We start from the raw sequence: 21,391 nt of genomic DNA, 5'->3' as shown, positions 1-21,391 counted from the left end.
TGAAAAATTTACCGTAGGAAGCTAGGCTGGCGTAGGCTACGGATTAGCCTTGAATATTTTGGTTAGTAGATATTGTCAAACCGCTCAATCCACTAGTTTATTAGTGACTTATCACACTGACATTTCAGCTGTATCTAATTTTGGCTTGTTTTGGTCAGTCATCAACTGGATGAGTCTCCATTCAGTTTGGTGGAAATTATCCAACCATTATGTAGGGTGGTGGAAATCCCCATCGACTGAGGATGAGAGGTCTCCATTATGTAGATGTGTAAAAATTACTTTGAATAATAAACTACATTTATCAATCTGACTCCAGTATTATGTGAAGGCCATAGACCCATAATCGTAATCAGTGGGTATAGCCAAGGTGCGAGCCTTGCATCACCACTCGGAATACTATAAAATGCAAGAGTCTATGTTTACCGTTATGCAATTATTAAGTGGCTGAGGAACAAGGAGTTAATATCTTGCAATCTATGTCTTAACATTAAATTATTGACTTAACCTTAACTCAGAGATGCACAATTAGAGACTGTAGTATATATGCTATGTATATTGTCAATAATATTAACCATTAGACATATCAAATAATAATTCAAGGAATATTACTCAGAAATGTGAGGACTACGGTTCATATCTATTTAAAACTAATCAGATGTATTACAGTTACGCAATATGAATACAATTAACAAATGGTACATACAAAAAATCTTCACAATAAATATAATACAAAATATCCTAATTCTTAACAGCATATAAAATTAATCACTATGACATACAAAATTACGTCAGGAGATCGGTTTACCAATGACTCCATGATCTAGGTTTAAGCCCAGCTTTTTTTCTTCCAAGAGCGCCAAATATCTCCTATCGTCTAATTAATATAACCTTGCATGGCCCAAAACATTAAAACAAAATGCATAAAACTTCACCAGCATTCTCTACAGGTATTCCCAAACTGCCATCGGGGGTACGCCAAAAAAAAAATGTGATTCACATTAAGAAAAAAAATCCTTCACATTTTCAAACAGTCTATTTATATTCTCCAACGGGGCTATATATTTGGGTGAGGTTTACCGCCACCTGCAGTTATGGAACGTTTGCTCATGATTATAACTCATTGGCTGATCCCTCCTGATGACCTGGATGGAAATATGTGATCAATCCTTAATCCATAGGCAGTCCTACGCAATGGTGCTGCCCATGCATTTTTTTTAACTATCAGTGTACAGTGATATCTTTGTATTTCACACTACATGAACAAATAGCTAAGTGTATTAAACACATTATATATATATATAAAATATGTACACTGATCTTTCTTTTTTGATAAGCTAATTTCCTGACTATGGCTCACCACTCATTATACTGGGTGACTTCAACCTCCCGACGCCTGACTTGGATTAATTTCTTTCCACCTCTTTCTTTCCACTGGCTCCGTTCCTTCAGACCTCACCTTTTCCCAGTCCCCTCCCACTCAAGGCAGGCAATGCACTTGACCTCATCTTTACTAGAGGCTGTTTGTCTACTAATCTTGCTGCAATCTTACTGCGATCACTACTTTGTTTCCTTTTCTCTACCTCTCTCCTTCAACGCTACCCACCCAGCCTCTACCCAGATGGTCAGGTATCGTCGCAATCTTCACTCTCTCTCTCCCACTACTCTCTCCTCTTCTATCCTATAATCTATACCTTCTGCTTTAATTTCTCCTCCTGTCTCTGTCTCTTCTACCCTACTCTCCTCCCTTTCCACATCCTTTAACTATTACTGTCCCCTCCCCACCTGCTCTGTGGCTGAGTGACACTGCATGCCCACAGAACAGGGCTGCAGGCAGCTGAGCAAAAATGGAGTCAAAATTCAACTTCCGGAGGATCTATAATCCATCCACTCCCTCCTCTCTGCCTTCTCTTCCTCTGTATCCACTGCTAAAGCTGCTTTCTATCAATCTACATTTCAAACTACTGGTCCAACCCTGGGAAACTCTTTTCCCCATCCCTACTCCCTCTTTGTGACTGACTTTGTCAACCACTTTGAAAAAAAGTTTCAGATGAAATTCTGCGGCTAGTGATGTCCAGCTGCCTGACAACCTGCCCCCTCGACCTCCTCCCTTCTCAAAACCATCTCTGGAGACCTTCTCCCATCCTCACTTACCTCATCAACTCATCCCTGACCACTGGCTCCGTTCCTTCAGACTTCAAGATGGCCAGAGTTGTTTCGCTCTTCAGGAAACCAACACTCGGCCCCTCTGACATCAAACTACAGACCAGTATCCCTTCTTTCTTTTATTTCCAAAACACTTGAGCGTGTTGTCTTTGACCAACTCTCTTGTTATCTCTCTCAGAATGATCTTCTTGAGCCTAACCAGTCAGGTTTCAAGATGGCTCACTCAACTGAGACCACACGTTTCTGTGTCATGGAGGCTCTCTGCTCTGCCTTAGCTGACGCTCTCTTCTCTGTTCTCATCTTCCTAGATCTATCCTCTGCCTTCTACACCATGAACCATCGGGATCCTCCTCTCCACCTTTTCAGGGCTGGGCTTCTCAGGCTCTGCACTGTACCAGGTGACATGGTGAGGATCTGTGTCTGCACTACATGCTGTCACTACTGGTGTCACCCAGGGCTCAGTTCTAGGCCCTCTCCACTTTTCTTTATACGCCAAATCACTTGACTCTGTCATATTCTCACATGGTCTCTCCTATTATGGCTATTTGGATTATATTAAACTGATTTTCTGCTTCCCCCTTCTGACACCCAGGTGGTGACAAGCTTAGTGGTTAGAGCGTTGGACTAGTAACCGGAAGGTTGCAAGTTCAAACCCCCAAGTACAGGTACAAATCTGTCGTTCTGCCCCTGAACAGGCAGTTAACCCACTGTTCCTAGGCCGTCATTGAAAATAAGAATTTGTTCTTAACTGACTTGCCTAGTTAAATAAAGGTAATATATATATATATATTTTCTTAAATCTCTGTGTGCCTGGCAGACATCTTAGCTTGGATGTTGGCCCACCACCTCAAGCTCAACCTCAACTAGACAGAGCTTTTCTTCCTCCTGGGAAGGCCTGCCCGCTCCAAGACCTCTCCATCACGGTTGACAACTCCATGATGTCCCCCTTCCAGAGTACAAAGAACCCAGTCGTTCTCTGCAAACATCAAAGCAGTGACTCGCTCTTGCAGGTTCATGCTCTACAAAATCCATTGAGTACGACCTTTCCTCACACAGGAAGCGGGCAGGTCCTAATCAAGGCACTTGGATTCCTTCGTCTGGACTACTGCAACTCTTTGTTGGCTGGGTTCCGCACTTGTGCCATGAAACCCCTGCAACTTATCCAGAACACCGCAGCCGGCCTAGTTTTCAAACTGAGTTTAAATGTATTTGGCTAAGGTGTATGTAATCTTCGACTTCAACTGTAAGTATTCAAACCCTTTACTCAGTACATTGTTGAAGCACCTATGGCAGCGATTACAGTCTCGGTTATTCATGGATATGACGCTACAAACATGGCACACCTCTATTTGTGGAGTTTCTCCCATTCTTCTCTGTAGATCCTCTCAAGCTCTGTCAGGTTGGATGGGGAGCTTGCAGCACAGCTATTTTCAGGTTACTGAGGAGTGGCTTCTGTCTGGCCACTCTACCATAAAGGCCTGATTGGTGGAGTGCTGCAGAGATGGTTGTCCTTCTGGAAGGTTCTCCCACAGAGGAACTCTGGAGCTTTGTCAGAGTGACCATCGGGTTCTTGGTCACCACCCTGACCAAGGCCCTTCTCCCCCGATTGCTCAGTTTGGCCTGGCAGCGAGCTCTAGGAAGAGACTTGGTGGTTCCAAACTTCTTCCATTTAAGCATGATGGAAGCCACTGTGTTCTTGGGGACCTTCAATGCTGTAGAAATGTTTGGTAACCTTCTCCAGATCTGTGCCTCGACACAATCCTGTCTCGGAGCTCTACGGACAATTGTGGCTTGTTTTTTGCTCTGACATGCACAGTCAACTGTGGGACATTATAAAGACAGGTGTATGCCTTTACAAATCATGTTCAACCAATTTTGTTTACCACAGGTAAATTTGCTAATATTTCTAAAAACCTTTTTTTTGCTTTGTCATTAAGGGGGATTGTGTGTAGATTGATGAGGATATTTTATTTATTTAATCCATAGAATAAGGCTCTAACGTGCGTTTCCGAGTGGTGTGGTGGTCTAAGGCACTGCATCTCAGTGCTGGAGGTGTCACTACAGACACTGGTTCGATTCCACGTATCACAACCGGCCTTGATTGGGAGTCCCATATGTTGGCGCACAATTGGCTCAGCGTCATCTGGGTTAGGGTTTGGCCAGGGTAGACCATCTTTGTAAATAAGAATTTAACTGACTTGCCTGGTTAAGGAAATATATATATATATATATATATAATATATATATATATGGAAAATGTCAAGGGGTCTGAATACTTTCCGATGGCACTGTATATCATAACTGTTCTTGTTCAAATAAGTTTATAAATGACTAATTGTGATATTGTAGCCCTTCTAATGACTATGTTGATACCAGCAGAGCCTCATATATTGATTTGCTGGGCACCTCTGCTGGGAAACAGAGGGAGTGCAACTTCTACCATAAAGCTACTGTACATTTGTCAATTTAGCGAATTGACAAAGTATTACACTATTTCATCATACCAAATTAAAATGGGGATTTTTTTATGTTGATATTTGTATTTTATTTTCATGACTCCTAGTTGGTTGTTGCCTTCTTTCCGTTCTAACTTGTATGATGTACTATGGTTGTGTATAAAAAAAGATTATCAATGGCAATGTGTGCAAAATAGCTACAAATATACCATTCCTTTAGAAGTACCCTGCTTGCTCCTAAAAGTTACGCAGCATAAAGTGTTTGGTTTTTGTTTTTCCTGACAGACGCTGGGGTTCCTGCGGTTTCTGGATTATACTCCGCTGCTGCAATAAAACAGATCTTGTCGGCTCATCTGACGCTCAACACAGGTTTGTCTAGCTTGCATAGTGTTGAACATTTTCTGAAGATATTTAGCTAGTAGCTATCACACGTTACAATAGATAGCACTCAACAAGCTGGAGATCAATGTTAAGCTTGATTAGTACTGTTTTTATTTTAGCAGCAACAGTGTACTGGCTTCGTGGTAATGCATTGGAAATAACACCCTTGTTGCTAGCTAAATTAATATCTCACACGATGCCTCAAACCCCTCGTACATCCGATAGCCTGGTTATTGCAGGCTACGCATTATTACTAGCTATATTATAAAATGCAAGCAATATTCATCAGCTAGTCTGAAAAATCAGAACAGTAATTTTGTGGCTTGCAAGGCTGTTGCTATTTTTGCTAAATGGGCCGACGTCGCGAAGGCAGCTATTGATACTATCCAGATTAGCTAACTAAACTAGTAGGGTTCATTATACACCTTTGCTAGTCGCTAAACAGATGACGTTACCCTTGAGAAATGTAATGTTAATATTTTACATTGGTATTCATTACAGGTCCTCGACAAGTTTTGAAAGGATTGGAGCACCGATATTTGGCAACTAGATGCTGTTGTTGTGCTAAACTGTTAGCAAGCTTGCTCGCTCAGTTTAGTTATAGCTAAGCAATGGTAGACTAGCTGGTTTGCTGACAACATTTGACAGCTAGCTAACGGAGCCTTGCGGTTTTGAGGCGTCGCTCAAGCTTTGTCGAAATATGCTTTGAAGATGCAAAGCTACTAGCATAGCCAAATATACTACCGTAGCTAGATGGCAATGTTTGACAGGGTTAAGAACTCTGGGGTTATTATTCGCTAGTTGGCCAGATAACTAGCTAGCTAGATGAAACTTGCTCAACTCTTGCGCTTTAAGGGAGCTAAACTGTACGCATTCAAAAGAACACGTCTTTACTAAAGGATTATCAAAGCAAACTGAATTCTTGTTGATATACATATTTTTCACCGTTGTGTAAAAATAAATAAAAGGCTGCTTAGATGTTCAGTTGCAGTGTCATCTTTCATCAGGTCATTTAAAAAAAATGTAATTCCCTACTCATCAGATTGAGCTAATTCGCATCCCTGATATGATACAATGAAACTTGTAGACACACACTCCGATATATTGTATGCTGTGCACTGCATATTGTATGTTGTACTTAACTATAGCATAAATCATATTGGCATGACTTAGGTGGCTCACGTGTTTACCTTGCTAGATACTGCAAGTCAATTCAGTCCTTCCCTTAGATTTGACCTGGAGAGGGAATTGTTGTCTTGAGTTTCCTCCTCCACTTGTCTATAGTTCTATATTTTTGGTTTCATGAAATTGATGCTGTTATCAGGCTGTCCTGCAACTTTACGTGGAGATTATGCTGCAACAATGTCTTTTTAAACTGTACGTGTCCCTTACATTTGACAGCATGGTAATGTTGTGTTTTTTTCAAAGATGGACCAGCAGGCCCAGTCCTATATGCTTGCCAGTCTGACGCGGCCCCACTCTGAGCAGCTGTTGCAAGGCCTCCAGCTGTTGCGGCAGGACCATGAGCTGTGTGACATTGTGCTGCGCGTGGGTGAATGCAAGATCCATGCCCACAAAGTGGTGCTGGCGAGCATCAGCCCCTACTTTAAGGCCATGTTCACGGGCAACCTGTCAGAGAAGGAGACCTCCGAGGTGGAGTTCCAGTGCATTGACGAGGCTGCACTACAGGTAATCGTCATTTAAGCTCACTGTCATCATTTGAAAGATTTCACTGTGTTTCCTAAAAGCACACTTTGTCTGGCTCTTTAATAGCATGATTGTGTTTTTTATTTCTCCTCCTGTAGGCAATCGTTGAGTATGCCTACACTGGCACGGTATTCATCTCACAGGAAAGAGTGGAGTCCCTATTGCCAGCTGCTAACCTGCTCCAGGTCAAGCTGGTGCTGAAGGAGTGCTGCTCCTTCTTAGAGAGTCAGCTAGATGCTGGGAACTGTATAGGCATCTCACGCTTTGCTGAGACCTATGGCTGCCATGATCTCTGCCTGGCTGCCACTAAATTCATCTGTCAGAATTTTGAAGAGGTGTGCCTGACAGAGGAGTTCTTTGAGCTGACACGGGCGGAATTGGATGAAATAGTGTCAAATGACTGTCTGAAGGTGGTAACGGAAGAGACTGTGTTCTATGCCCTGGAGTCGTGGATCAAGTACGATGTGACTGAGCGGCAACAGCACCTAGCTCAGTTACTGCACTGCGTCCGTTTGCCTTTCCTCAGCGTTAAGTTCCTCACCCGCCTCTACGAGGCCAACCACCTTATCCGGGATGACCACGCCTGCAAGCACCTCCTCAATGAGGCCCTCAAATACCATTTCATGCCTGAGCACCGGCTCTCCTACCAGACGGTGTTGTCCACAAGGCCACGCTGTGCTGCCAAAGTTCTTCTTGCTGTGGGAGGCAAGGCTGGACTCTTTGCCACCCTCGAGAGGTAATGCTGAGCCCCAAACAGAATCATTCAAAACTGTTTGTCAACCCCTAACCCCCACCCACCATATTTTTTAAATATGTAGATTCTTAATTTGTTTCATGTGAATTAGAAAGAAATTGAACAAATGTAACTTATTTCTTTCTCTCCTAGCATGGAAATGTACTTCCCTCAAACTGATTCATGGATTGGGCTTGCCCCTCTTAGTGTGCCCCGCTATGAGTTTGGAGTGGCAGTGTTGGACCAGAAGGTGTATGTGGTGGGTGGTATCGCCACACACATGCGACAGGGCATTAGCTACCGGAGACATGAGAGCACAGTGGAGAGCTGGGACCCTGACAGCAACACGTGGTCCACAGTGGAGCGCATGGCAGAGTGTCGCAGCACCCTGGGGGTGGTGGTCTTGGCTGGGGAGCTCTATGCCCTGGGGGGCTATGATGGCCAGTACTACCTACAGTCTGTAGAAAAATATGTCCCCAAGGTGAAGGAGTGGCAGCCTGTGGCACCTATGACCAAGTCACGCAGCTGCTTTGCCACGGCTGTGCTGGATGGCATGGTCTATGCCATTGGTGGCTATGGCCCCGCCCATATGAACAGGTACGTTTTCACTTCATCTAGTCAATCTGCGGTGGTATTATGGATTTTCACAGGCTTTGCTCATGAGGGTTCCAATAGGCTTTTGAAATACTAGGACTACTTCAAAACCTGCCATCAACCTTTTTGTTCGTTGACCGTTTTCACATCAGAAAGGTTATTTATGGTCGACCCCACAACCTTTGAATGCTTTGATCCATCCATTCAAAGAGTTTCAGCCCCCTGCTCTGTTACTAGCCTGCAGTGCAACCCATATTCTGTAAAAACAGGATTTATTGTCTTCTACTGAGATGGTTATACAGTGCCCTCTGTAATTATTGGAACAGTGAAGCATTTTTTTCTTCTTTTGGCCGTATACTTTAAAAGATGGGATTTGAAATCAAGCAATGACTGATGTTGAAGTGCAGACTGTCATCTTTTTTATTTGTGGGGATTTTCACCTTTTAGAAATTACAGCACTTTGTGTAGATAGCCCCCCTCCCATTTTAGGGGAGCAAAAGTATTGGGACAAATTCACTTGTGTATTAAAAAGGTTAGTATTTGGTCCTATATTTATAACACGCAATTACTACGTCAAGTCTGTGATGCTGCATTTGTTTATTTAGGTTGTTTCAGATTATTTTGTGCCCAATAGAAATTAATGGTAAATAATGTACTGTCATTTTGTAGTCACTTTTATTGTTTCTAAACACTACTATATGAATGTGGATGCTACCATGACTACAGATAATCCTGAATGAATCCTGAATAATGATGAGTGACAAAGTTAGATGCAGAAATATCATACTACCATATTTTATTCTTATTTACAATAAAAGTGACTCCAAAATGACACACTATATTATTTACCATTAATTTATATTGGGCTTGAAATCTGAAACACAACCAAAAAAAAACAGCAAATGCATCCAACAAATTTGTAGAGTCACACGCTTGATGTAGTCATTGTGTGCTATGAATATGGGATCAAATACTTAACTTTTTACTACTTTAATACACAAGTGTCCCAATACTTTTGCTCCCCTAATATAGGGGGACTGCTGTAATTTCTAAATGGTTCACCTGATATGGATGGAAATACCCTCAAATGAAAGCTGACAGTATGCACTTTAACCTCGTAGTCATTGTTTGATTTAAAATCCCAACTTTTAAAGTATAGAACCAAAAGAAGGAATTGACCCAATAATTACAGCGGGCACTGTAGTTGCTTTCATAGAATAAGTGCTGGCTTGCTGGTTAGACCTCTGTTGTCGACTAGAGGGATGTGTTACAGTTTCCTTGACTCCCCAAACCCCTCAGGAGAATGTGTTTGGACAGGGAAGCTGTGGGGACTTATTTGTTCCAAGGTAATTCCCAAATATACAGTTTTCCGACAACGTTGTCGAGGTTTTCATTGCTTTGATATTGCCAGAAAAATATAGGACTGGAATAGATGGCCTCGTTAAATGGGGCTGCATTGGTTTGAGATGACAATGGCACAGCTATATAATGTCTAAGAACAAAAAATAGCAATAGTGAATTGTATTGGCTTTGATACAGGAAAAAGTGAGTCAGTCATTTTATGATGGCTATAATTCCTTCTGCTGAACTAACCTGTTTAAAAAGACAGCAGTGATATTGTCAATGTACAGTATGACTATAACTGTGCCACTTGAAGGACAGTGTTTAATTTATTAACTCTGTCTTTCTACTGTGCAGTGTGGAGCGGTACGACCCCAGCAAGGATGCCTGGGAAATGGTAGCCCCCATGGCAGACAAACGGATCAATTTTGCCGTGGGTGTAATGTTAGGGTTCATATTTGTGGTTGGGGGACACAATGGGGTATCTCATCTGTCCAGCATTGAGAGGTATGACCCACACCAGAACCAGTGGACAGCCTGTCGGCCCATGAATGAACCACGCACAGGTGAGTTGGGAAATTACTTTTATTTAAAAAAAAAATATATTTCACCTTTTATTTTACCAGGTAGTCAAGTTGAGAACAAGTTCTCATTTACAACTGCGACCTGGTCAAGATAAAGCATAGCAGTGTGAACAGACAATAACACAGTTACACATGGAGTAAACAATAAACAAGTCAATAACACAGTAGAGAAAAAAAGAAGTCTATATACATTGTGTACAAAAGGCATGAGGGAGTTAGGTGAATAATTACAATTTAGCAGATTAACACTGGAGTGATAAATGATCAGATGGTCATGTGCAGGTAGAGATACTGGTGTGCAAAAGAGCAGAAAAGTAAATAAATAAAAACAGTATGGGGATGAGGTAGGTAAATTGGGTGGGCTATTTACAGATGGACTATGTACAGCTGCAGCGATCGGTTAGCTGCTCAGATAGATGTTTAAAGTTGGTGAGGGAGAGGTTTATGTTGATGCTGGGAAGTTGACCATTCATATTGCATGGTTAGGAATAACCATTTTATAATATTTATCTCCCAGGGGTTGGCTCCGCGATCGTGGACAACTATCTCTATGTGGTGGGGGGTCACTCGGGATCATCCTACCTGAACACTGTCCAGCGATACGACCCGATCACAGACAGCTGGCTGGACTCAAGCGGCATGATGTACTGCCGCTGTAACTTTGGCATGACTGCTCTTTGACCCATGGCACCCCTGGGTAGGACTCCTTAAGAAGACTTAGACAAAAGGCTCATTCATCGCCAACAGGCTGAGGAGCCCTCCACACTGCTGTGGATCCCAGAGAGAGAGAGAGCTTGTTGCTGGATGAATGAGCCCGGCTGGCACCAGGGAACCACAGATGGCCAGAGTGAAAGGGTCTGGGAGGAGGAGAGGAGCAGATCACCATGGATCTTGTCACAGAGAAGAGATGACTGCTGCTGGACCACAATGACAACTTTTCACAGGACCGTGGGTGAAAACTGTCACTTTTTTTAATTGTAGACTTTTTATTTTGTTCATTTTTTTTTTTTTTTCTGCTATGAGCAGAACATGTTCCAGATTTTTTTTTTTCTTCTAGATCTTTAAAGTATGTGTGTGGCGCAGAGTGTCTGTATGCTTGTGAGTAGACGCATGATTGTTCTTCTGTGTCTGTGTGCAGGACTAAAGCTCAGGCAAGGTGATCGGCTCACAGTTTGAAATGTCTGCATCTAAATCAGTGCTTCACAAAGAGAGATCTGAATATTTATATTCACTTAAAGGGCTGCCTTTTTTTCTCTGTAAATAGTTTAAATTAATAGAAATGTATAGATATTAATATATCCTCTAGTGCATTGCCTGTAAATGTTTTTTTGCACTGGGTTACTAGTTATGGTATGTGTGTGTATACATGTATTTGATTCAAGGGTTGAGGTTGTGAAGGATTAACAAACCCCACTGAATTCTCTTGAGAGTACTTGCCACCTGTGTTTCATCCTCGGAGCAATTGATAAATCCCCATCTTACGGCTTCTGTTACATCTTCCTGAGGTAGGGTCACACTTCATCCCTCTTCATAAGTATTGAAGTTATCCTGTCCTAGCTTTTCACTGCTGGGTTTGTACACAATACTAACTGGTGCTATTAGGATTCAGCTGTTGTCTGTGTTGCCTCAATGTATCAGATTTATTTTATTTGTTCTTCTGTGTTGTTGTAGATGTTGGTTGTGCATCAAAATGCCCCCATGCTATAAAGCAGTGTCTTGCTAGAAGGCAAGCTTGTGACGGGAATACCACAACCTCCAGTCTTTACTTTGAGCCCCGTTTTTAAATTGGACTCATTAGGTACCATCTATGGATCCATTTTATAATCTGATGCTTTCCGTCTTGAGCCCCACTGCTGTCATTCGTTTAGCGATAGTTTGTCTGAAACATTGTCCCTGCATTATGAAGTAGTGGATCTGGCTGTATGGCTCACTGCCAATTTCCTCACAAATAAAGTCTGAGATTGTTGGTCTCTAATGGGTTAGGAAGAAGCCTAGCGGTTAAGAGTGTTGGGCCAGTAACCCGAAAGGTCACTGGTTTGAATCCTTGAGCCGACTAGGGGAAAAATCTCTGTGCACTTGAGTAAGGCACTTAACCCTAATTGCTCCTACAAGTCGTTCTGAATAAGAGTGTCTGCAAAATGCCTAAAATGTAATGACCCCTATACCCCCGCTCTCTGCTTGCTCTGATGAAGAATGTGTGAGAAGCCACATGTGGCCAAGGTCTTCCTGAGGAGCTCAGGCAAGAGTGCATATACACAGCCTTGTGAAGTGCCAAAAGATGACCTGCTTTCACAAGTCTGGTGTAACTTTCTCCTGTGTGCCAGAATCAAAAGGGTTATTTTCACTGCTAATGCATAGTACGTGTGACATTCTGCCATTCTGTCATATGGATGGGGTGGATATGGAGCAGTAAGGGCTGTGTTCTATGTCAAGCAAAATTGTCAGTCACAAACTATTTGGACCTCAGAGAGAGACATGGCAGACAGACAAGGGCATGGCGACATGACTGAGCTCAAAGCGCTCGCCTGGGTTAATGGCTGCAGGCCGAGTCTGGGTGTTGTAGCCTTGGGGCCACACTGAAGGACAGGTAACATGAGACTATAGTTCAAGAAACTCAGTCCCTGGTGTTGGTCCAGAGTGTAAGAGCAGTTTCCTTGTATTGTACATTTTATAGATGTTTGCACATGACGAAAACTTAAAGGGAGCTCTGCATTGCACTTACCGGACTTATTGATGAGTAGTGCAATTTCAATTTGTACATAGGTCTCAATTTAGGTTCATGGAATTTAAACAATGCAATACATTTGTGGATACAATTATTTTTGCTTTGAATTTAGCCTCAAAAGTCAAGGCGTATCATATTGCTGTGACGTTATCACACGTTTTATATTGTCTGAAAGACCACCACCGTTCAAACCGTTTGTCTCTGTTTTCCCCATCCCACTTTGCATTGTTTGCTCTCATCTTTGAAGAGCCATTAACAATGTTGTGCAAGTCGATTCACATGTACTGAGGAATCTTTGCAGACAATCAAATGGATTGTATTCCAGTAAAAATTCCAGTTTGCATGTAATGTAAGATTGGCACAAGACTGACTGTATGGGTCTTGCTCTAAGCCATTTGATCTAGTCTCTCACCAGAGAGCAGCCTTGCAGTTAGTGCTGCAGTGTTGTGTTCCATTTACACACTTGTCAATTGTGATTACCTATACTCTTTAGCTCTTACCCTCTAAATGTTACCTTAGACGTAATAAATTAAGATCAAGGGAAGCCCCACCACAAACAAACATCTTAAGACTGTTTATTCTTGCTCTAGCAATAAGAGACCATTGTCAGCATCTCAGCAGTATGAGAGCTTGTCTGAACAAGCATGCAAGTTCTTCACTTGACTTCTCTTCTTTAAATGCTGATGGTTGAATCTTAGGTGGTTAAATTGCCTTTAAAAGTGAATTTATTACTAAAACAAGTTGTTTCATGGTTCGACCTGCTGCTGTTTTTTCCCCATCTTGGAATGGTGGGCTTTAACATTTCAGTGGAAACATCTAAATTAATCTACGATTGCAAAAAAAGTTTACGCTGTCATGGGATGGAAGTAAATATGCCATTTCAACCTGCATGAATGTACAGCTCCTATTCACATAACCATGAATTGGTTTTCATTTTCTTCAATGTCCTTCGTATGAATAATCAACGCAAATCCAACATATTGCAATAGGTGAAATATGACATCCTTGGAACATCCTAAGATAACTTAGTGCACATAGTATAAAATGAACTAATACTGTATTACATTAACCATTTTCATTGAATAGTCTTTTCCCTTTTACATTTTCTTGCAATTGGGCTTTTCTGTTTCAATTCTTGATGTTAGGCAAATTAGGCATTTGTTCATTCACAACATCTTGGGAGGATGAGCCAGAACAGAGTGAAAATCACGCAGGCATGATTGTCTGCAGCTGCCATCCATTGTCAAGCATTTGATACTACTACTACATTTTGAAAGATGTTATCCTTGGGGATATTGAAGACAACATACATTTTAGGGATGAATGTATACAGACTTAGTCTTTACTGTGCTGTGGAGGGACATTTTTTGACCATACGTGGAATCTGAAAACGTGAAACTGCAAAATGAAGGGATGTATAGCTAAATGTGAATTTCTTAAAAGAAAAATAAGTGTACTTTATCATGCCCTAACCACGTCTTGTTTTGCCACCACTCACCAAAGTGCTTGTTTTACATATGAATGCAGAGGGAATACTAAAATCAAGTCTGGAGGAAGTCATTTGAAACTGATGTCAATGTTAGCCAAATTATCTCTGCTTCTTTTACATTTCCCATGAGTGTCTGAACTGGCTTAAGGTGAAAATGTTGAATTCTATATCCTGTGGATCATTACTGGAACTACAAGAACCTTGATGTAGAAGCAGTATTTTTGTTTCCAAAATGTTATCATGCTTTGATTGAACATACATTTTAGCCAGTTTGTGTGTGCCGTCGTACCGAGTTAAAATGAATAAATGCCTGCCTTAAAGGTACGCTGTTCTTTGGCTCGTTTCTTAGTTATGGTGCAAACAAGCAACGAAAACAGACACGTTCGCATATAAAAAAAATTGTATTGGTAAAAAAAAAAAAAAAAAAAAGTTAACAATGAAAGCATAGATACAAGTATTTTTGCTCTAAGAGTTTCATTATGTATTTCTGTCAAGAATGAAATTGTACACTGATAAATTGGCAAGAGGCACAATGTGATGGTTCAATGTACTGTTAATTTCTAAATTATCAAATGCATTACAAAATCACATTTGTATACTAATATTTACTACAGGTTTGACATCTTTAGATTGGGATGTAGTAATTTACCTTATTGAATTGTGCAGGATATCATATGCTACTATGAAAGGCAAACAAGCGAGCACTCAAGAAGCACTTCTGTAAATGTCATTGTGCTGGGGTACTTGTAAGTAATTACTGACATTAAGATAGAACTGATGTTATACAATTATTGGAGCATGTATTCTAACAATCACTGACATCAAGTAGTCAGCAGCATACCACCACTGCTGGCTTGCTTCTGAAGCTAAGCAGGGTTGGACCTGGTCGGTCCCTGGATGGAAGACCAGATGCTGCTGGAAGTGGTGTTGGAGGGCCAATAGGAGGCACTCTTTCCTCTGGTCTAAAGAATATCCCAATGCCCCAGGGCAGTGATTGGGGACACTGCCCTGTGTAGGGTGCCCTCTTTCAGGTGGGACATTAAATGGGTGTCTTGACTAAGGTCATTAAAGATCCCATGGCACTTATTGTAAGAGTAGGGATGTTAACCCTGGTGTCCTGGCTAAAATTCCCAATCTGGCCTTCAAACCATCAGTCACCTAATAATCCCCAGTTTACAATTGGCTCATTCATCCCCCTCTCCCCTGAAACTATTCCCCAGGTCATTGCTGTAAATGAGAACGTGTTCTCAGTCAACTTAACTGGTAAAATAAAAAAGCTTAATGAACAATTTAAAAACAAGCAAGTAAATCAAGGATAATGATTGAATTTCCACAAAATACAAAGCAATACTTAAACAGTTTCTAATGTTTTCAAACTACAGTGGAAATAGTATTTGAAAAAAGCACCAGTTTAATCTGAAGTCAGGGCTGGTATGCACAAATAGATTATAGTATTGTACCAACTCTCACAGAAGCTTTGCTGGTCTAGCTTATATACCCTGTTGACAAGTCTACATCAAAGTTGAATTAGCTGAATTTGCTTCTCTGAATGCCATCCCACCCAAGAGAACACACTGCAAGCAAACTTTTCAACAAACATTTACGCAGTAAAACTATAAGTTTGAGTTCATTCTTCAATATGCATACCTGCCCAGAACTACTATAGTTCATACATAAATTCTTGGATTCCAAGCATGCCCAAAGAGAAGACGCACTTTGCACACAGAGTTTCAGAGGCAACAGTAAGGCAAAATAGAGCACATCATTTCAAAAATAATCTTAAAAGTATAAAACAGAACAAGGAAGTTGTTGAAATGTCATTAAAATATGATTTGGTGCTAAAAAAAAAAGTTATGGTATGTTCTCACTGATGAATGGAAGACAAAACCATGATTAACCAAATGTAAGGTAAAGGGTTATTTTTCTGTGAATTAAGGGAAACAAAAAGACAGGAAGGTGTAAGTGTAGGGTGAGCAATTTTCTAAAGATTCCTTTCTATTAGTGCTGTTGAGTGTCTCCCTCCTTCCTTCTGTGTCCCGTCGGGACCCTGGTGACAAAGTTGGGGTTAATTCAATTCTATTCAGGAGAATTTTAATTCAAGTAAGTAATGGAAAAAATGGATCTGACCCCATCCCTGTTTGGTTACCTTTGTGCACCTCATTTGTCTGAGGCGCGGATGTAGACAAGGGAAGAGAGCAGCAGGAGTTCAGGGGGCTTGTTTAACAGGATCAGATTGTCGCTCCTCAGCCCGTCATAGTGCATCCAGTAGCCGTCTATCTGGAAGGCTGCAGAGTAGTGATGCTCTTCCTTGTTGAAGAGTGTGGCGCCTTCCAGTGAGTACCTATTGAAAAGCAGAGACAGTTGTATTTTTTAGTTGTTAAAAACCAGCCTCGGTTACCAGAAAAAGCTTAATGAAAATAGCAAAGTACAGGCAAGGAGGTTACTGTTCAACAAAACAAAAAAAAAAACAGACGGGCGATATTGACATTAAATGAACAACCAGGGAGAAAATGAACAGCATCAGACAATGAGGCTGGGATCGGAGTCCTCCTGCTCTACACAATTTCCTTACCTGTGTTGGGACAGAGGCAGATGGTAAGGAACATAGGACAGCTCCTCTGACTTCCATAGCTGCATGTTGAGAATGACAAAAGGAGGTGGGCCATGGCAGAAGACCCTCTGAGAGAACTCCCTCAACCCATTACACCTGCAGAACAGACAGGAAATCAGTCAGCATCATAGAAAAGACCAGGAGAGATTATAGGATATGATGGTTCAACATTCACGTTATGTCTCACCCCAGTTCTTTGCAGAGAATGATTTTGGGACAGAAGAACTCCTCCACCGCTGACTGAATGGGATCTCTATGGGGCAACTCATGAGGAGGACTGGGAAAGACGAACAAGGTTAAGAAGTTGAACTCTGAACACCATGTAGTTAGGGTTAACTCTAACCATCACCAGTATCAGGCTATATAGATGCATTTACACAAACCAAATTAATCATTTTAATCTCCACCAGAAAGAAAAGCACCTATGAAAACAACTGAAATAGTTGGGATTTGGTAACAGGTATAGTCCACTGTCTAAATACAGCCAACCGTGGGTAAACTAACCTTTATAAGGCTCTGGCAGAGATTGAACCAGAGCTGTTTAGAAACCAACTGCTCTCTTCATTATGTTCTACTATGAGCCAGGGTTATGCTCAATTCTTTCCAATTCAAGTAGTAAACAGTATAAAGAATTGCAATATAATTGAATTTCGTGAAATTCAAATGCCTCTCCTATTCAACACTGAGTGTCTAAAACATTAGGAACACCTTCCTAATATTGAGTTGTACACCCTTTTGCCGCCAGAACAGAATTCATTTGTTGGGGCATGGACTCCACAAAGGTGTTGAAAGCGTTCCACAGGGATGCTGGCCCATATTGACCCCAATGCCTCCCACAGTTGTGTCAAGTTGGCTGGATGTCCTTTAGGTGGTGGACCATTCTTTATACACACGGGAAACTGTTGAGTGAAAAACCATTTGGAATTTTGGCAGATGTCCTTTATTTAATTCCCTAGAGTCAGACGAACTCGTGGATACCATTTTTGTGTCTCTGTGTCCAGTATGAAGGAAGTTAGAGGTAGTTTTGCGAGCCAATGCTAACTAGCATTAGCACAATGACTGGAAGTCTATGGGTATCTACTAGCCTAAAGGCATCTGCCAAAATCCCAAAGAATACCTTTAACCTGTCTCCTCCCTTCATTGAAGTGGATACAACAAGTGACATCAATAAGGGTTCATAGCTTTCACCTGGTCAGTCTAATGGAAAGAACAGGTGTTTCTAATGTTTTGTACACTCAGAGTATTTATTTATTTTTTATTTTATTTTACCTTTATTTAACTAGGCAAGTCAGTTAAGAACAAATTCTTATTTTCAATGACGGCCTAGGAACAGTGGGTTAACTGCCTGTTCAGGGGCAGAACGACAGATTTGTACCTTGTCAGCTCGGGGGTTTTGAACTTGCAACCTTTCGGTTACTAGTCCAATGCTCTAACCACTAGGCTACCCTATATGTATATTATGTGTAGTCTATACAAATATACATCTTGTATATAAAACATCAAGCATGTCGTTATATACATTCATATAAAATATTGATGAAACAATTGATTTAAAAAAAATAATTAAAATCACAAAGAATATATTACATGGTATGAAAGAACACTCCAAGGTCGCAGCTTCATACAACTCTTCAAACAGAGAACGGATACTGTATACTGGCCTTTGACCAATTACTTGGATTCCTCACATTGTAACCATTGTTTAAGAAGAGGTTTTTGTGCAAATCGAACATTAGGTACTATATTTATTGAATACTATATAAATCCTATAAATTGAAATGGCCAATTTGGGTGCAATCAACAAAATGTTGCAGAAATGCTTATCTTATCCGTTTCTAACTACAAACAATTTCAGAACAATCGGAGATGGTAGGTGTCAAAATCTTTTATGTGCTTTTTGAAGTGGAACAACCCACCTGCCAGATTAAATTAAACTCTTATGTTCTATGACTGTGTGGAATTTCTTTGAATTGCACAGAATTAAAAATTCTACTTCCTGCCACTCAAACTCAACATGTGGGGTGTGGCCAATTTAATTTCAACTCATGAGTTGAATGGGAGTAAATTCTGAATTGAGCACAACCCTGCTGTGAGCATTATAGACAGCTGGGCCTTATTTTAGTCAAGCAGCGAGTCAAGGGGGAGAAATAAAAGCTTCTTGAAGACAGAGGTGTAGACCAGCTGTCCAGAAGAATTAGCAAAGCCAGCAATAGAAACAGGGAAGGCCCTCCCATTTGGACATAATTAGTTCAGTGAGGTGAACTGGACTGAGTTCATACTTTATTTGTAGTAACTAACTATTCATTTATATACTAATGGAGGATCACTGTTCTCTGATCAGAAACTCTGGGAGATACGGAACAAATAAAATCCTCCCACACTGACCAGCTATCAGACTTACAGCCTCTGCCTCGCTTACTTGATGTTGATGGTTCTCTGTAAGAACTCCTGGAAGCGAGAAGGACAGCTCCAGTTGGTGCATAGGCTCTCCTGCATAGTGGACAGCATTGTCTCTAAGTTCTTGGTGAAGTTCTCATGTTCGTTACCAAACAGGTCGATCTCCAACGCTGCATGGTGGATCACTGAGCGGTACTGCCTTTTGGACATCCTGTCCCAGATCCACAGCATCTTAACGGTGGTGTAGTCATACGAGTCCATCAGGTAGAGGAAATGCTCTACAAACTGCCTGCCCAGAAAGATGCCCACCTCTCGGGGAAAGCTATGGTTGTCTCTCAGTATTATATAGAGGATCATGAGGAACCCGTCAATTGTGCAGGTGTTCTTTAGGCTTATCTTAACATACAGAGGCGTGCATGAGATGGCCCTCCTCCCCGCCCTGATGGTGTAGACACCCCCCCATGGGAGCACAGGCCTCCAAAAGGAACGGTCCTCTTCTTCATTGTTGTTGATGGATGCACGGATCTCCTCAAACAAAGTCTTTGTCCTAAGGAGACAACATGAAGGTATAAGTTATCATTCTCCTAGGCTAAGGGGTGAGTGAAGTTGATTTTAAACAGAGCTAGGCTCAGCTTCTATCCTCGATCCTAAAGCTTCCTTATGACTAATAAGGGTTTTCCTGTATGGTCTTGATGAAGGAATGTATTCATCATTTACTAAATGCCTAATTCATTAAAGTACAAATGAGTGTACTGCAAAACATCCCTCAAGCCAGAGCCCAGGGATCACCTTGTAAACGTTAGCAAGCAAACTGTCTGATGCACATTTGCAATGCAACCCCAGGTAAATTACATAAAATCTTATGCTACATGCTTCGTAAACAAAAGGTGTAGACTAACAGTGAAATGCTTACAGTGCAGAGAATAAAAAAGACAAATAGAAAAATAATAACACGAGGAATAAATACAGCCAGTTACATTAATTAAGTACCTCCATTGTAACTAGCTAGTATTAACGCTAGCTAGATATGAAAATAGCTAGGTAGATAGTTAGCTACCTAGCTAAGTGCAACCTTCTAAAACCTAGTGTTGATGCGTTTAGTTGTCGATGCAATATTGAATACTGTTTATCGGTTAATCTACTGTTTGGCAAGATATTTAGTTATTGGTTTGCTAGCCTAGCAAGCTAGCCCCGCCAATGAAATTTAGCTAGCTAACGCGTTACCTTTCAATTTGCTGATTATTTTCGGTACTTGAAATTAGGGTTCTGAGGTCTTCTGTGTCGGTCAAAATGCAGAATTTGCTCTCCATCGTTCTCTGTATTTCTTCATGTCTTAATTCAGGCCAACAGCCACAAATCTTTATATGACCACTACTAGTATTTGCTGTAACCCTCGAGAAAGCTTCAAAACATCCTGAGCAATGTCAAGTTACGCCCATTGCACCATATAGCCACGCCCACATTCATTGTTTTGATACGCTCTTCAGCCCTTTTTTCAGAAGTGCAATGCTGCCACCTGCTGTCTAAAAGATCTTTGCTTTTCATGACATTTTCCACACATCTGCCTCCTCCTCAAGAGGAGGCGCGCAGTGGTGTACATTTTATTGCGTTCTCTGTGGTAGTGGTTTAGTATGATTTTAAGACGCATGTGATTGGCCAACAGTTCCTGCCCTCAACTCAGACTGTTCTCTGGTAGGTTGACCGCATTGACAGCAACACAAATGACTCCACCCACTAGTATCTTTGTCTTTAGTTACTTATGCCAATATTCTTAGACGTTTTTATGGCCATATCGAAAAATTGTACGAGCATTATTGATGTGGGCTACGCTAGCATCGTAGCTCATTAACAACATTACCACCATCAGTAATCAGAATCAAAAACCAGTCAGACTGAAGAGACAAGCTGAGAGAGAGACATAGTTCATGACCAGATGAGCTCCTGCATTTTTCAGCATGTTCTTAAAAAAGATAGATTTAGACTTAGGTAAACTTTTATTTTTTTTATCAGGAACATATACAGGATACTACCCTCTACAACATAACCTTCACTCCAAATCAAATCCTACAACCTGATTCTGGACGTAATAACGGAATCACCTGGAAGGTTTACAACTACCAAAGCTTATTATTCCAACACTGCAGCAAATGCTCTGGGAAAACAACAGAAACCTGAAAACACCATCCAACCTGGAACTGTGAGTGAGTAAT

The 21,391-nt window shown here is 41.2% G+C and overlaps 2 protein-coding genes across 2 annotated transcripts; one reads left to right on the top strand and one right to left on the bottom strand.

Moving 5' to 3' along the window:
- The first annotated feature begins 4,913 nt into the window (after window positions 1-4,913).
- Window positions 4,914-14,497, top strand: LOC135525943 (kelch-like protein 28). Its single transcript, XM_064953917.1, has 6 exons — window positions 4,914-4,988; window positions 6,429-6,689; window positions 6,806-7,443; window positions 7,594-8,037; window positions 9,733-9,941; window positions 10,477-14,497. Exons 2-6 carry the CDS (start codon window positions 6,429-6,431, stop codon window positions 10,638-10,640), a joined length of 1,716 nt encoding a protein of 571 aa, XP_064809989.1. The 5' UTR covers window positions 4,914-4,988; the 3' UTR covers window positions 10,641-14,497.
- Window positions 14,498-14,561: 64 nt separating this feature from the next.
- Window positions 14,562-20,604, bottom strand: LOC135525944 (uncharacterized protein C14orf28 homolog). Its single transcript, XM_064953918.1, has 6 exons — window positions 20,406-20,604; window positions 19,204-19,728; window positions 16,972-17,061; window positions 16,746-16,880; window positions 16,320-16,514; window positions 14,562-16,220 (listed from the first exon to the last, which is right to left on the bottom strand). Exons 1-5 carry the CDS (start codon window positions 20,489-20,491, stop codon window positions 16,331-16,333), a joined length of 1,020 nt encoding a protein of 339 aa, XP_064809990.1. The 5' UTR covers window positions 20,492-20,604; the 3' UTR covers window positions 14,562-16,220; window positions 16,320-16,330.
- Between the last annotated feature and the right edge of the window lie 787 nt (window positions 20,605-21,391).

This window comes from Oncorhynchus masou, chromosome 32, assembly GCF_036934945.1.
Source record: "Oncorhynchus masou masou isolate Uvic2021 chromosome 32, UVic_Omas_1.1, whole genome shotgun sequence".
NCBI lineage: Eukaryota > Metazoa > Chordata > Actinopteri > Salmoniformes > Salmonidae > Oncorhynchus > Oncorhynchus masou.
Note: the sequence above shows the minus strand (reverse complement) of the source record. Positions and strands in the feature narration are given on the sequence as shown.